This window comes from Cebidichthys violaceus, unplaced genomic scaffold (assembly GCF_023349555.1).
Source record: "Cebidichthys violaceus isolate CVI_PGR_0920_01 unplaced genomic scaffold, fCebVio1.0.p SCAF_24, whole genome shotgun sequence".
Classification (NCBI taxonomy): Eukaryota; Metazoa; Chordata; class Actinopteri; order Perciformes; family Stichaeidae; genus Cebidichthys; species Cebidichthys violaceus.
Window position 1 is genome coordinate 716,526 of NW_027176417.1, and position 16,008 is coordinate 732,533.

Consider the following 16,008-nt stretch of genomic DNA (forward strand, 5'->3'; position numbering starts at 1 on the left):
ACACAAGGATGCTGCTGCTGCTGCTGGTGGTGAAGTTGGTGCACTGGCGCCCTCCTGTGGCGAAACACGCGAAACGCCGAAATTGGACTCAATTAGCGCTGCAAACGGCATTGGTCGGAGAGTCATTAGTGTGATTTGCTCGCACGGTAATGCCATTACATTAGTATCAAAGAGGACCGCGGATGTGAGTGTGTTGTTACAGGATTAACGCAGGTTTTAATATAAAAAAAGTGGATTTTAGTGCGATTATAGTGCGATTACCTGCAAGTCAAGGGCAGGGGACACATGTCCCAATCTTTCCTGTGGTCATTTGGATAACTGAAAAGTGATTTAATCAGTAGTTCTATTTCTATACAGAATATAGCTATGTAAAAGTGGTTTATGAATTATCTTATTAATAGCACGTTCTCGGGCTATCTGGACCAAAATCACCAGATCCCAATGACCAACTTGAGTTTTCTCAGACGGGATTCTGAGCTCCACAGCCACATCAAAACGGTCTAATATCTCTCGAAGTACCACCGGCTCAACAAACTTTTTTTTTTTTTTTTGGGGGGGGGGGGGGACCCTCGGTTCGTCCACCTGGCATCAACACCGGCGAGGGAGAAACGTTGTTGTTGATCCGGATCCGGATCCGCCCAGCCAGGCGTCACAAGCACCGACAAGATGGCCGAGAGTACGGGACGAAAGTGAGGGAGGAAACAAAAACACAGGCGAGCAATCCTTGCTGCAGATGCCCGACCTGTCGAGCTGCTTGAAGGCAAGGTAGCGCAAAGATACAACCGCTGGGTTATCGGTGTATTCGAGGCTCCGTTCCGTGGGTGACATTTGCGGCATGCGGACAAACCGCGCTCCGAGCCAGCTCACTGACAGACGTTGGTCGGGTTGTCTGCGTTGGCTAGCTAGCTAACGAGCTAACCATGTTAGCTAGCTGACAACACCGTTAGCGAGAGAATACGCGTTCTGTAAGTGACAGTCAGGTCATTTTTAAATAAATAGTCGTCGCTTCTTCTGAGAATTAGAAATGTGCTGCAGCGGGATAACTTCCCCCAAGTGGGAAAATCCGATTTAACGCACCAGTTAGCGCTTAGCCAGCTGGTTAGCGAACTAACATTGCGGATTTCTTGCTTTGCAGCTCCAGAGTTAGCATTAGCAGACGTCTGTTAGCTTGCTCAGCTGTTTTTGGATGACTTGGTGTCGCTACCGCACAAGAAAGGGTGTGTGGGGGGGCGTTTTTCTCTCTTCATACCCGTACCCGAGGCGGTTCTCAGCGGTGCCCGTGTGACCAGGTGTCCGGGAGGATTGCTGACGTTCACGGTACCACAGCCGGGACTGTAAACATAAGTCGAGCCGAGGAGACACCAGCCCTGCGTTGTTGGACGAGGCGCAAATCCAGCCGGCAGCACCATGGCCCACTCTCCTGTTCAGGGTAACCTGCCAGGGATGCAGGTAAGACACACGTCTTTTGAATTCTCTCTTAAGTAGTCGAGGTCACTGCCAGAACAAAATGTACACTTCTTTTTGACTCCCCGCTGCGGGTTTTGTGCACGGCACGCGGAACGACCCCGCTTCCACCCGGTGACTTTTGGGGCATCTTGGGTAACGTTAACTTTCACCTCGTAAAAAAAACCCTCACTCTCTCGAGGACGGAAACCCTTTCAAAGCTCATAATGCACCTATATTAATGCTGCAATGGTCAGAAGGAATAGCAGAGCAGACATACAAATATGAAACAACCTAAACATAAGTCCATGATAGAAACTATAATGTGTATGCGACATAATAGCCTAAAGCTAATTTGCAACTCTGCTATGGCGTCATTAGTATATCGTCCCTCTGCCACTGAATGCCACATCTTAACAGAAGGATACGCATTGAACGCAACGTTCCGATAATTCAGCCATGACTTGAGGTCCCCTCTTCAAAGAAACCACGAAGCACGCGCGCCTCGTTCTAGCCTCTGCTGCTATCTTTAGGAATTCGCCTAAAGGTAGATAACTAGAGGAGATAACTGCTCCTGATGTAAACTGTAAATGCATGCAGTCTCTGAATCTAGGAGAGGATGCTTCAGGGGGCAGACAAACTGCTGGGATTTTTGGGCACACAACAAAGACCTGAGTCCATTTAGAGCACAGTAAATCGTATTAAATCGTGAAGAAGTCAGGTGACGATTGTTCTGAAAGCACACGGAGACAAGTGCAAAGATTTAGCTTGTCAGCTGAATTGTGCTGCAAAATGTTAGAATATTTTGAGTCGAGTCTACCAGTTTTTAAATCTGGCATAAAAAGCTCTTATTCCAATTCAAACCCTTGTTCCCAAATAAAACATTGTACTGTTGTAACACGATATGACTCATCACTTTATCGCCTCCGTCCCACACTTTCCATGAGCGGAATCACTGTTTTTAGTTTCTTAAATAAATGTCTTTCCTCATATGGTGACACAATTGGAACGCAGCTCTTTCATTTTTCTCTGAAAACGGGCATCTTGACCCGGTCTGTGCTCTGAAGAGGTCACAATAGGAAGTTGTTTTTTGTCAGCGCTCTGCTCTTGTGTTTCCCACACAGCCTCTGTAGGGTTCACTTCCTGCAGCGTTTAAGTAGGGTTTCTTTTTTTCTGATACACGCGCTGCTACAGTGTGCCGCCACCGACGAGAGCGAAGCCTATTTTCGTGCGAGCGCTTGAGATCGTGCAACGGCGCTCGATTGGTCCCTCCTGTCCTTATCTCCTCAAGAGGAGTTATAATTATGTCTCAGAGTGCCGACAGTCATTTTTGGCTGTAACAGTGATATTGTGTTTTTTTTTTTTTCCTGGCTGGTTTTACATCTACAGCACCCAATCTGTCCAAAGCCCAGTGTCCACCGTCGTATACATAAAGCGGTTATCTGCATATCGTTGTACATTACACTCCCACGCTGGCTTCATCACTGATTTTGATTCTTTCTTTTTTTTTTTAGTTTTTAGTGTATTGGTATGTAGTTGCTCACCTTGTCTTTCGGAGGTTCATGATTAGAGAACTAAATCAGTTACACCAGGGCTGCTGTGTATGAAAATGCTGAGAAAAGTGGTCTTACATGACTTATTTTGATTGATTTTTTTATTTGGTTTGTAATTTTTGTTAAGAATCTGCCGGAAACTAATAATTTCATCGATTAATGCAGAAAACGGCACCAAAAATAAATACGTCAACAAACCCCAAAGGTGCAGCCGGCTGTAGAGGACTGAAATGTTATTTTAATTTTGTTATTTCAATTCTTTTTAACGTGCCTGTTATCCAACTGCTACACTCTTTCCCTTTCATTCTCCTCTCTCTCTCTGTGTGTACACAAACAAGGTGTTGCAACGAGTGAATTAATGTATCCTGTAAGAATGGCACCCTGCTGGTGTTTCCTATTTACTCCCCCAGCATTCAGTTCTTTTCAAACATTCCCTTTTCTTTCTTTCCTTTTTTTTTCTTTCTTTCTTTCCTTTTTTGTTGTTTCAATCCGCCTTCCCTTTCCCCCCCACCCCCCCTGCTTTGTTCCCCCTTTTCCCGTCACCGACAGAGCACCAAGGCCGACCCGGAGGAGCTGTTCACCAAGCTGGAGCGCATCGGCAAGGGCTCGTTCGGCGAGGTGTTCAAAGGCATCGACAATCGCACCCAGAAAGTGGTGGCCATCAAGACCATCGACCTGGAAGAGGCGGAGGACGAGATCGAGGACATCCAGCAGGAGATCACCGTGCTGAGCCAGTGCGACAGCCCCTTCGTCACCAAGTACTACGGCTCGTACCTCAAGGTGATGCTGGTACTTGGTCACAGTCTAGAATATGCAGGAAGTGAGCAAATGGGATGGAAGGATTTCCCTTCCTCTGCCCACCTTTTCCTTGATTAATCCTGAATTAAAAAGGGGATTTGGCCTCAGACGACATCCCACTAAGCGCTCATAGTGTCACCATGACTTGTTTACACCTCCCAATGAACGCCCCCCCCCCCCCCCCCCCCCCCCCTCATAAGCGAGCGGTGTCTCTTTTGCTCACTCGCTTCTCTTCTTTCTGTCCCCACTGTTCCAGGACACAAAGCTATGGATCATCATGGAGTATTTAGGGGGAGGCTCTGCGTTAGATTTGGTAAGTGCACGTCGACGCGTTCCGACACCCTCGAACCCTCCGCGTGTTTAAATAGTCCCCTTATTCATCAGATACCTTTGCTGTGTGATGGAGCACGTCCGCTCGTTTCCCCCACATATTCATCCGCCCTGAGGCCCACCGCTCACGCTTTCTGTTTGCTCGCCCTCTAAAGATGGAGCCCGGAGCGCTGGACGAGACCCAGATCGCCACCATCCTGAGGGAGATCCTCAAGGGCCTGGAGTATCTGCACTCTGAGAAGAAGATCCACAGGGACATCAAAGGTAGCCGCGGGCGGACTGAGCACACGCAAATATCACGTAGCGCCTTAATGGTATCGACGACCACTTATGGGTTCCATTCATTATCGAGGTTGTGTTGCATCGGGGGGATTGAGGCGAACGCTGCAGCGCTTCGCTAAAAGGCTTCTGAAATAAATTGGCGATGCAGATAAATGGTGTTGACAGAGGCGTCCGATGGTGTGTGTGTGTGTGTGTGTGTGTGTGTGTGTGTGTGTGTGTGTGTGTGTGTGTGTGTGTGTGTGTGTGTGTGTGTGTGTGTGTGTGTGTGTGTGTGTATTTCGAGCTGCATCACGTCATCCTTCCGTCTGTCCTCCCCCCCCCCACACAGCTGCCAACGTGCTGCTGTCCGAGCAGGGGGAGGTGAAGCTGGCGGATTTCGGCGTGGCGGGGCAGCTCACCGACACCCAGATCAAACGCAACACCTTCGTCGGCACGCCTTTCTGGATGGCCCCCGAGGTCATCAGACAGTCGGCGTACGACTCCAAGGTGAGGCTCACAGACGAGTGCATCAAACGGATCCGACTAAAGCGGAGCGGGAATAAATCTTACCGCACCTAAACAACCGGAATAACCCCGTAGAGTTTGTCTCTCCGTGCTTTTGCAGGCCGACATCTGGTCGCTGGGCATCACGGCCATCGAGCTGGCGAAAGGTGAGCCCCCCCACTCGGAGCTCCACCCCATGAAGGTCTTATTCCTCATCCCAAAGAACACCCCGCCCACGCTGGAGGGCACCTACAGCAAGCCGCTCAAGGAGTTCGTCGAGGCCTGCCTCAACAAAGAGCCCAGCTTCGTGAGTAGCCGTCTCACGTGAAACACAAACCAAAAACAAGTGCAGTCTTTTGGTCTGGCAGGCTCATCTCACCTGCTTCCCTCTTGTTTCCCTAAAGAGGCCGACCGCCAAAGAGCTGCTGAAGCACAAGCTGATCGTGCGCCACGCGAAAAAGACCTCCTACCTGACCGAGCTGGTGGACAAGTACAAGAGGTGGAAGGCAGAGCAGTCGAGAACCACGGAGTCCAGTTCGGATGAGTCCGACTCGTAAGTTTGACGCCGCTGTCGACGCGCACCGCCTCATCGCTCACCCCGATAAACGTCCAACGCCTCTTTTAATGTCTCGTCCAATCAGGGAGCAGGACGGCCAGGCGTCGGGCGGGAACGACTTTGGCAGCGACGACTGGATCTTCACCATCCGAGAGAAGGACCCCAAGAAGCTGCAGAACGGGGAGGGGCAGTCGGGGGCGGCAGACCAGGTGAGAGCTTCAAAAACGTCACTGAGCATCGCGAGGGGCATCTTTGGCTTGTTCAGCCTCAGCTCCTTTTAATACGTCTGTAATAAAGTGTAGCCAAAATACAGACACTCAGCTCGTTAAGGACAAAAAGGTCCCCATTGAAACCGGTAAATAAGTGTATTTTCTTTTCTTTTCTTTTTTTTTACATCAAAGCAACCTTTTTTAAAGTTACCGGATCAGATGAACTTCAGCCCACTACATGTGCACCGTTTCACAAGGACTAACCTGTGATGTTATTTAGGGAAACACGCCGCCCTGATTTTAATAGATTACCCCCCTAAGGTGAAGCTGCACTACTTTAATTTCCCTCCGCGCTCTCTCTCTCTCTCTCTCTCTCCCCCCCCCTTCTCTCGTCTCCTCCCCTTTCCGCAGACGAAAGACATTCCAAAGAGGCCTTATTCACAGAGCCTGGCCACCGTCATCTCTCCGGCATTAGCTGAGGTAAGGAGCTCCGTCCGAAGAACCAGCAGCCACAAAGGTCACTTAAGTGTTCCATTTGGAAATCGGTGCCAACCAAACCTCTGCCTTCTCTCCTCTCTCCTCTCTCCTCGCTCCCAGCTGAAGGCGAGACAGGAGCAGGTGAACGGGAACCCCATGGTCCTGGATGAGCTGAGGGAGGCCATCCTGCTGGCCGAGGAGGCCTACCCCGGCATCTCCGACTCCCTGGTGGCTCACATGGTCCACAGGCTCCAGAGGTAACGCCTCACAATCCTTTATCGTGGATTCTAGATTAGTTATTATTCTGAAACTGTACAAGACAATAACGTACCTTTCCTTTTTCTCTCAGTTTCTCCACAAGCAGGACGTCCTCCTCCTCCCCCTAGAAACCGGCTCTCTGTCCCGGCCCTGCTCTCCCAGGCCCCCCACCGGCCCCCCACCGGCCCCCCCAACACCACAGCCAGGTCAGAGGGTCGAGACATTCAACACCAGCCGACCACGTTTGACCTCCCTGTGTGTGTGTGTGCGTGTGTATTTGTGTGCGTGTGTGTGTGTGCGTGTGTGTGTAAGGGGGGGCTGAAATCCAAAGCGGAGGCTTACAGCAGAACCCTGGGGAGCTTCTTGCAGCCACTGACGAGAGGAGAAGTTGAGGGGGGGGGGGGCAGCGGGATCGCCCGCAACGGGACGAGACTCAAAGGTTTTAATCGGACTCTGGGCTCTGCGTGCGCGCTGGACTACTCCAGCCTCCCGCCGCGGAGTCTCCGCATGGAATCTGCTGGATGAGGAGCCGGAAAAATCCCCCCCCCACCCCCACCCCGAAATCCAAGACTTCATTGCCCCCTCTCAATGCAGGCGTCATATCCCCAGAACCTCTGACAAAGCATGCTTGATGAACCTGCAGGGATATTATCTTAGTGTGCTAGTGCGTTTGTGTGTGTGTGTGTGTGTGTGTGTGTGTGTGTGTGTGTGTGTGTGTGTGTGTGTGTGTGTGTGTGTGTGTGTGTGTGTGTGTGTGTGTGTGTGTGTGTGTGCGTGCGTGCGTGCGTGCGTGCGTATGTAAGACTCCCTGTTAAGGCAAATTTGCAGCATTCTTAATGAAACCTCAGGTAAAGCGCTTTAAGTGGACTTCGAGGCAGTGGGGGGGGGGGGGGGGGGGGGGGTGTCGCCATGCTGTACATGATTACAAGTCGTCATTGCGGGGAAAGATGGATCACTGTGTACAAAATGGTAACGCGCGTTTTGTAGATATTGACGGATGTTTAAAAGTAGATATTTAAAAAGAAAAAAAAACCAGAGCGAAACAGGAAATGCCTTGCCTTTTTGAGATACACACACATCCGGCATTTCATCTCGGGTTTTCGTTCCTCCCGCTCGTTGAGCTCAGTATTCATCAGTGTTTTGTTTTTTTTTTCTCTCTCCAAGTGACCGAGTTCCAATCTTCCATTTTGAATCACCAGACTAACTACGATACTAAGCGTACTTTGTTTAGAGGCAGAAAATGTTCCTTTTTTTGTAGTCGGGGGGGGGGGGGAAGAACGACTACCTGTGCTTGTGTTTTAGACGAGTCAGTTTTGAAATTGTTTAGGACAAAGAATGGAGGTGGTTCGGCGTCGAGTGGAGCCCGGGACATTTACAAAGGGGAACCACAATGAGCGCCGATATCATGTGAAGTATTATTTGTTATTGGCTCTGAATTTCTCCTTTGCATTACTTTTATTTGTTTTTAAGTGGAGGCGAGGGAGTTGCTCGTGGCCAAACGTATTTAAGGACAAGCCAAGCTGCTGTCGCCAACGCCATCCCGGACTTTTCCGTTTCTCACTTCCACGCCACGCTAGAAGTGCCATGTCTCTTTTTAAGCTCTCACCAGATGTTTTGTAGTATGATTTGCACCTTTTTTGTTGTATTATTTTTTTATTGTCAGATCAGTTGGTTTGTTTTTGCACTTTGAAAGTGTGTCGAGTATTTAAAGAAGCCTGTAAGAAAAAAAACACAACGATAAAAGTTGCTAATAGCCATGTTTTACTATATATGTTTACTTAAGAGTTCCAGAATTTACTACTGTGCTAATGCAGCAATAATGTTGAGGAGTTGCATCAAGACGCACTTGTCAACACAGGGATCGAAAGAAATACCTGATATTTTTATAACTGCAAAGATGGAAATATGGAATGCTTTATGGATACGGGCGCCTGCCTCCGGCAAAAAAATAAATATCTATACCTTACAGAAAAACATATGCTACGGAAATAACTACAAAATGTGTACATTTGGTCTCCTTTATCATAGCTGACAGTTTATAGTACTGTATATAATCTTTGCTTGTGTCATTTGAGGATTCCCAAGTTAAATGTAAGCTCCTTGTAAGCTTTCAAAGTGACATGAGAAATAAAGATCTAATGCTAACTGAGAAGCTTTGTGTCGAGCGTCTCGTTTTCTGGACTTAATGTGAGTAGAGGTGATATTATTATGGCAGTCACATAATCAATACTGGAGTGTTAAGGCAAGGCCTAGCGAGGAAAAGTTATGAATATAAGTATATATATATATATGTGTATGTATGTGTATATACATATATATATATACATATATATATATACATACATATATACACATATATATATATACGTATATATACATATACGTATATATATATATACACACATATATATATATATGTATATACATATATATATATACGTATATATATATATACGTATATATATATACATATATATACATATATATATATACGTATATATATATACGTATATATATATATATACGTATATATATACATATATATATATACATATATATATATATATATATACATATATATACATATATATATATATATATGAGTCAATGAGAATAAAGTAAAAGATTCAGTAAATGCGCTAATGCTAGTAGTTATTTATTCTCAAAAGTTCAACTCTTAAACTTTATTTCAGCTTCATTCTCTCTCGACGTTATCAAAAGACAAAAAATAAACAACTGTCTTGATTTATTTTATGTCTGGCACTAATACTGAAAGTTTGTCTATTTTCGAAAATGCAAATTACATTTTATAAATCTTCCTCCTTTCATTGTTCTCGTTTTGCCGAATGCCTTCAGCACAGTACACAGTGAAATGTGATAAAAGTACTGCCAAACTTTAGCATGTTAGCATTTAGCTCCAAGCTTTAAACTTAATTCTCAAAATGGTATTTCGACTTTATTCTCCAAATGCAAAGGAAACAAAAAAATCGTCCTTATTTTTCCTTATTCCTGGCCGTAATACTCTTCCTTACAATACACAGGGTGTGTGTTAAAAGTAATTAGCATAACTTGCTAAGGTACGATGGTGAACATGGCTAACGCACTGCTAGACATCAGCATTTTAACATTGTCATTTTGAGCATGTTAGCATTTAGCTCAAAGCGCCACTGTGCCTTAGTACAGCCTCATGGAGCCGCTCTGGTTCCACTTTCTCAAATGCGAACATTTGCTTGTCTTCTATGATAGTAAAGTTTTAGAACTAGATGTGTGTAAAATATGTTGTACAGCCATAGCATAAGAAACCTGTGTGTGCAACTTTATTAACATCAACACCTTCCCAGCATCTCCATTGAGCGCCTCGGTGAGCAGCTGTTACCACAGGGCTGAGTTCTCCCAGACTTTGAATATGATTAAGCAATTCCTGTTCCTATTTAACCCTGGAACACAATAACATCATATATATATATATATATATACATACAACAGGGACAAAATATTACAAAACTTTGCTTGGAAATAAATACAAATGTTGGAATGGTTTGTTTGTATGTGTACTCCATAAAAGGCTATGAAATGTAAATTACATAAAAATGTTGCCTTACAGTGCAACACAATTCATTGTGAAAAAACTAATTTACAATAGCGATAGCACAAATGACTAATAAAGATCCAGGGTTTTTTATTATATGAGTAACCTCTAAAGAGGAACAAACTAAAGATTTTAAGACCAAATAGTCTGAATTATCCTTTACTAACACTGTCCACCAAGAGCGTAACCATCTAAGCCCTGTTTGTGTTCTACCATCTTCTACTAACGTGTCCGGCAGCGTTCGTACAGCCGGGGAGAAGGGCTCGCCTCAGATCCTGGTCTGTCTGGTTTCCTCCTCGTTAGCGCTGGAGTCGGAACTCCTCCTGTCCTCCTTGCTATGCTCCACCGAGTCCTTCCTGGTCATCTCCACGCTCTTCCTCTTCTCCTTCTCCTTCTCTTCGGGGTCCTTGGGGGCGAACTGGGCCTCTATCTTGGCCGGGTCGATGTAGGTGTAGAAGTAGGCCATGACGGCAAAGATGAAGCACACCACCAGCAGCAGAGAGGCGAAGAGGATGTACTCGGCCCACTGGTGAACGGAAACGAACACAGCGTTGATGTGGAGCTAGACTGAAGGAATAGCTCATTTTGGGAAATCCACCTCCCTCTAGGAGATTCACCTTAGGTTGAGCCAACATAACCTCAAACGGTCACTGAGGACAATATGTGTCCACTAATGGTTGTTAGCAAAATAGTTTGCTAAACTAAGACGGTGACCATGGTTAGCATACTGCCAAACGTCTGCGTGTTAATACTCTCATTTTGAGCCTGTTAGCATTTAGCTCAAAGCTTTAAACTTTATTCTGGAAACGGTATTTTGATTTCTTTCGCAACGTTTCGACTTTATACTCTTGTTCATTTTCACAAATACTAAAAGTTCAACTTCATTCTTGATATTTTGACTTCATTCTCGCAATGTAAAACAAAAGAACATACTGCTAGACATCAGCATGTTAGCATTTAGCTCAAAGCACTAACGTTCCTCAGTACTGCCTCATAGAGCCGCTAGCATGGCTGTCGCCTCTTAAGTCGTGTTTTGATGCCAGAAACTCCCTGGATCCATTTTCTCAATTGTTTGTGATAACTTGCTAAACTGAGACGGTGAGCATGGCTACACATGCAGTCCACCCACCTGGTCTGGGAGCGTCACAGCCTCGGCGACAATGAGCACAATGATGTTGCCAACAGCAACGGTTAAGAGCCAACCAGCCTGCAGCACAGACTTCATGTTGCTGGGCGCCTGGAGAGGGAAAAGGAACCAGAGCAAATTATGAAAAGACATATTCTATATCGGTCTTTTGTGTCAAATTTCCATTAGGTCAGACGCCATCATCCAGAGGAAAGCAGCCCCTCTTACCTGTGAGTAGGAGAACTCCAGGCCAGTGACGGAGAAGACCACCTCCCCTACGGTGATGAGGAAGTACTGCGGAATCTGCCAGGCCATGTGGATGGTGTTCGGCCTGATGTCCACCACGGGTCGGATGCTCTGCTCGCACTACAAGACAAGACGTGTTACCTCGACGCAAACCCAGTTACATTCAAGCTGTGTTGTGACTGTGTATTCCCCATTTACATTAGGTCCAAATGTGAAAGTCGACGGGATGAGCAAGGTGTAAGAGCTGCCGAAGCCCAGGTCCTGATTGTACACGCACTCTTCAGCCGAGCTCTGGATCCGGAACCGAGCGCTGACGTGACAAGAAAAACACCGGTCAGAGCAAAGCCTTCTCTCTGGTGCGACCGTTTGAGACGTAAACACAATGAAGCGAGTCTTACGGTCCCTGCTGTAGATCGACGTAGTCGGACATGTTGTTGGCGACGATGTCCCTGTAGGCCAGGTCACCAAACGTTACGTTCAAAGCTGAGCCAAAACCGTTGAAAAATCTGGGGGAGGATTCAGAACACGGGAGGTGAGATTTTAAAACAAGGTTTGGATTTGAAATCAATAAGACACACCTTTGCTCAGTTTAGTTATTATCTTCTCAATATCTCTTTTATAGAGAGAAATAAAAGAATATTTGGTTGGAGGATTTCTGGATAATATCATACAGATTCATCATAATTGTCTACATTAGCGGGCATAAAGTAATCGTGAGCGCTTCATGTCTTAGTCAGAATGATTATTCGGAGGATCACAAGAAGACACAAAGTATTTAAACCTACAGTTCTATTAGTTTATAACAGTTTGAGACTCGCCTGATAGTGTTAGCTCCCTGCTCCGGCTTTGCTGTGATGTCCTTGAACTGGAGACAGAAAGACACTTTAGAGCCTCCACACATTTGTACTTTAAGTTAAGTTCAATATGAGTCACGGATAAAGGAAACATACAGTATTCACTTCATTAAAGTCCAATTGAAATCACATTTAGTCCTTCCTTTTTGCAGTCAAATATGCCAAATCTTTCATCAGGTAGATAGACGTTTGCCATTTATTAAGTTGATATTTGCTGGATGATGAAGTAGAATTAATATTGTTGTTGCTTCTTTTGCAGATGCCCCCAGTGTGAGGAGCAGACAAAAGGTCAGATTAGAGATGTCCACCAGAGAAATGACCTCAAAAGATTCAGTAAGGGATTCCAAACAAGATTCAGATTTGATTAACTGCTCTCAGACCACATCCCTAACTGTAGCAGAATAAACAACTGGAACTTCAATTGGACTTTATCCACTTTTATGTGGTGTGCTCACCAATAACGTCTCGAGAAGGGGCTTGTCCTGAACGATGACCATGGTGACCCGACTGCCCTTCTCTAAATTGACTTGTTCATTGCCACCAAGCCCCACTTCCAATACAAATGGTTCATCAAAGGTCAGGTAATCCTCATTGGCCTGTAGGAGCAAAAGATAAGTCGATATCAAGACGTCCTCCTGCCTTTAGTGTGTGGAGACGTTACAGAGCGCCTTCAGATGTTTGGTGTCTGTGTATTGTGTCTTATGTTGGGTGGAATACCGTGAAAGCCCCCAAGGTGAACGCGTTGGTCCCAGCTCTGACGTCCACCGAACTGTTGTCCATGTTGATGAACTTCACTTGGCCTTCGGTGCTCGATGGGAACTTGGGCAGGGTTTGCTAGAAGAGAAATGGAATTGTGTGTGAATTGTGTGTGAATTGTGTGTGTGTGTGTGTGAGTTGCCTGACTTTTGTTTGTTGCTGTGCGTAACACTCACGTCGATCTGTATCTGGACCAGGGCAGCAGCGATGAACGCGAGGGCAGCGAACAACATCCCCACGGTCATCCTCCTCAAGGGGCTGCAGAACGAACACACACACACACACACACACACACACACACACACACACACACACACACACACACAGACCATATTCAATCACAGGGAAGAATGGTTTCAGGAAGCCAAACTGTATCTTTACTTCATCTCTCTATTCAGCAGTTATACGCAGTATATTAAGGATTAATACATGGTTTATAACAACTGACAAAACGCCGTTCACTGATGAAGGTCATGAAATGTGGCTGAAAGCCCGGAAGAAATCTAGTAAGTGGATCTTGAGTCAAGATTTTTTTTTTTTTTAGTTAAGAGAAATTATGATGCTCACTTGGAACCAGTTTAATTTTTTTGTTGTTGTTGATGAAAACAATCATCAAATCACTAAGTCAGACTATGTTTGTGCCAAAAAGGACAGTTTAAAGGTGCTAAACAAACACGATTGCATAGAAAGTCTGTCAAATTTGAATACAAAGTTAACCTAGACTAAGTAATTTCTTAGTTTCACAAAACAAAAACAAAAAAATGAACTCACGTGAAGTTTATTTTGCACTTGGAAATCAGCGGGTAGATCGCACTCTCCACGATCGGCACCAAAGCCAGGATCAAGATGGGGTTGACGGTCTGGAGGCAAGAAGGCGGGTCACTCCTTTAAAGCCTATTCTATTGGTTCACGTCAACAGCATGTAGAAACAACACGACGCAGTGAGCAAAGTGTAATCGACATGAGTGTCTTACCTGCATCTGATCGGGCTGGATTGTGAGAATTCCCTGTTGAAGAAAGAAATAGAGGGAGCCGGTCAGAACCTCGTCTAACTTCTCTGTGTTTTGGTGACACAGCAAAAAACGCTGCGAATGAAACACTTACAAAGTTGCCGTCCATGGTGGTCGCCTGGAGGGTCCATCTGGAGCCCTGTGGAGGAGACACAGCTCTCCTTTAGTCTTTGGGTTCCACCAGTACACTTATAGGCGTGCATTATTATAATATTATTATGTGTGTTTTTCTCTTGAAATTTGGGGACAATGAGTAAGTCACCTGCTGGTCAAAGAGAGCCCAGAACATGGGCAGAGGGATGTAGAGGAACAGCACCTTCAGCACCATCTTCACCTGGGCTATCAGGAGTTTCTGCAGCCAATCAAAGACAAGGATTAGGATTTGTACATCGCTGACTGTGCAGATCTTTGTTTACGTGTACGCATGCTGCACTTACATCGTATTTCTCCTCGGACCAGTCCATCCAGTGGGTTCTCTTTGGGAATTCAGCGGCGCGATGCCTGAAGCGGTTCTTGATAGCGAACTACAGATGACAGAGGGGGCATCTCGATGTGAACTCTGCCCTCGCTGGAATGCATTTTGTGAACTAAACTGAAAACCTTTGGGACTCACGACATGGAGCCACTTACCCCGATGCAGCTGCACACTTTCACCATGATGTTGCCTTGAGGGGGGGTCTTAATGTACATACCACTTCCAACAATGAACACAACTGCAGACACACACACACACACACACACACACATATGTATTATAACATTTGCTGTTGCTGGACATTTTAAGAAAATAAATGAGGTCATTGTTAGAATTTCATCAACATATCTTATAATGCTCTAAAAACTGCTTCTTTCTCATAAAACACACTTTATAGAGGGTAATAAAGGCTTATAACAAATTAAAAGTTAACTAATAATTTATTAGTGTTAGTAATAAAGTGCAAATAAAGGAGAAGCTGTCATCACAAATGGCTTAGTAATGATCTAAAGAAAGATGAATACATAATTCATTAAAGGGAACGTTGTACTTTCATTAGGTTGGAGAGATAACATTGAGGTAGCAGAGGCTGACGTGTGTTGACTTTTAGTCCCTAGTATTTGTCAAGATCTAAAAACTCTGGATCCTACAATTCCCATAACTGAGTAGCATGTTTCATCAGACTTTTTTTTTTTTTCAAATTCAAACACACCAAGCTGACGTAACCCTGATGACATCACCGTGACATCATCGGGGTTATTTTGTAAGACAGGAAGCTCCTACAGAACCACATAAGATATTATACAACGGCCTTTATAGGCTGAGTAGTAGCAGTAAGCTAACCTTCATGTGTAAAATCGGGTTTAGTACCCCTTTAACGACGAATGAAATTGTTACTACAAAGACTTCTGCTCAGTACAGTCAATAGAGGTATTTAAAAAGGAAAAGGAATTCTTACTCAGAGCCACCACCATGAGAGCAGCGGGGACTCCGAAGGCCAGTGAGTAGCACTTCTGCTGGGTGTATATTCCACACTCCTGAGCTGGAAGCACACACACACAGACACACACGTTTATATTTTGAACTTCGCTCGTGCATTTTCACGCTCTGTGGTCAACAGGGTACCTCTGAGGATGGGGGTGATGACGGTGGACAGCAGACTGCCAGCGTTGATGGACAGGTAGAAGATGGAGAAGAAGGTGCCTCTCTGCTTCTCCTGTTGGACACAGGGAAGTTAAACAAGAAAAAGCACCGATGCACCATTTTACCAAGAATATATTAAACATAACTAAATATAACTATGCATTATACAACATCCCATTCCAGCAGAGTCATTGATATTATGAGGTAATCTTTGTCCCCGGCCTTGAACAGTGTAATAAAGTCACAGAGACAGATGTACCTGTGGTTATTAGTTAATAAACAACTAGCTGGAAACAAACAGCGATACAAGAAGTGCTGACAAAAAGCCACCGATAGCTGAGTGAGTTGTCTTTTGTGCGGTGCGTGTGCAAGAAATACAGAGCGATAACACTTGGGTCCTGCTATCTCATATTTATGAGA

The 16,008-nt window shown here is 45.3% G+C and overlaps 2 protein-coding genes across 3 annotated transcripts in view; one reads left to right on the forward strand and one right to left on the reverse strand.

Moving 5' to 3' along the window:
• The first annotated feature begins 633 nt into the window (after positions 1–633).
• On the forward strand, positions 634–8,541 carry stk24b (serine/threonine kinase 24b (STE20 homolog, yeast)). 2 transcript variants are annotated; one of them, XR_011103666.1, is made up of 12 exons: positions 634–1,449; positions 3,546–3,776; positions 4,051–4,107; positions 4,280–4,388; positions 4,735–4,892; positions 5,011–5,196; positions 5,294–5,442; positions 5,531–5,654; positions 6,066–6,134; positions 6,252–6,388; positions 6,481–6,595; positions 7,860–8,541. XR_011103666.1 is itself a non-coding variant. In XM_068719414.1 (11 exons), exons 1-11 carry the CDS (start codon positions 1,408–1,410, stop codon positions 6,515–6,517), a joined length of 1,299 nt encoding a protein of 432 aa, XP_068575515.1. In that variant the 5' UTR covers positions 634–1,407; the 3' UTR covers positions 6,518–8,541. The 2 variants fall into 2 exon arrangements, 1 of the variants encoding a protein (XP_068575515.1); XM_068719414.1 differs by having other exon boundaries at positions 6,481–8,541.
• A 488-nt stretch (positions 8,542–9,029) lies between these two features.
• slc15a1b (solute carrier family 15 member 1b) overlaps positions 9,030–16,008 on the reverse strand; it is an 8,623-nt gene continuing 1,644 nt past the window's right edge. The window contains exons 7-23 of the mRNA XM_068719868.1: positions 15,571–15,661; positions 15,404–15,487; positions 14,601–14,683; positions 14,408–14,494; positions 14,233–14,322; positions 14,065–14,109; positions 13,935–13,967; positions 13,732–13,820; positions 13,137–13,218; positions 12,922–13,038; positions 12,660–12,800; positions 12,169–12,215; positions 11,749–11,856; positions 11,549–11,660; positions 11,333–11,470; positions 11,108–11,215; positions 9,030–10,504 (exon numbers count right to left, since the gene is read on the reverse strand). Of these exons, the coding sequence (XP_068575969.1) occupies positions 10,247–10,504; positions 11,108–11,215; positions 11,333–11,470; positions 11,549–11,660; positions 11,749–11,856; positions 12,169–12,215; positions 12,660–12,800; positions 12,922–13,038; positions 13,137–13,218; positions 13,732–13,820; positions 13,935–13,967; positions 14,065–14,109; positions 14,233–14,322; positions 14,408–14,494; positions 14,601–14,683; positions 15,404–15,487; positions 15,571–15,661 (1,713 nt within the window). The 3' untranslated portion in view covers positions 9,030–10,246. The remainder of the gene's footprint in view (positions 10,505–11,107; positions 11,216–11,332; positions 11,471–11,548; positions 11,661–11,748; positions 11,857–12,168; positions 12,216–12,659; positions 12,801–12,921; positions 13,039–13,136; positions 13,219–13,731; positions 13,821–13,934; positions 13,968–14,064; positions 14,110–14,232; positions 14,323–14,407; positions 14,495–14,600; positions 14,684–15,403; positions 15,488–15,570; positions 15,662–16,008) is intronic.

What these genes read in the sequence shown, in the direction of transcription:
- stk24b (XM_068719414.1), top strand. Translation starts at nt 1,408, where the DNA reads ATGGCCCACTCTCCTGTTCAGGGTAACCTGCCAGGGATGCAG. An exon ending in ACTACGGCTCGTACCTCAAG is followed by an intron (nt 3,777 to 4,050) that starts GTGATGCTGGTA and finishes CCACTGTTCCAG; the next exon opens with GACACAAAGCTATGGATCAT. An exon ending in TCTCTCCGGCATTAGCTGAG is followed by an intron (nt 6,135 to 6,251) that starts GTAAGGAGCTCC and finishes CCTCGCTCCCAG; the next exon opens with CTGAAGGCGAGACAGGAGCA.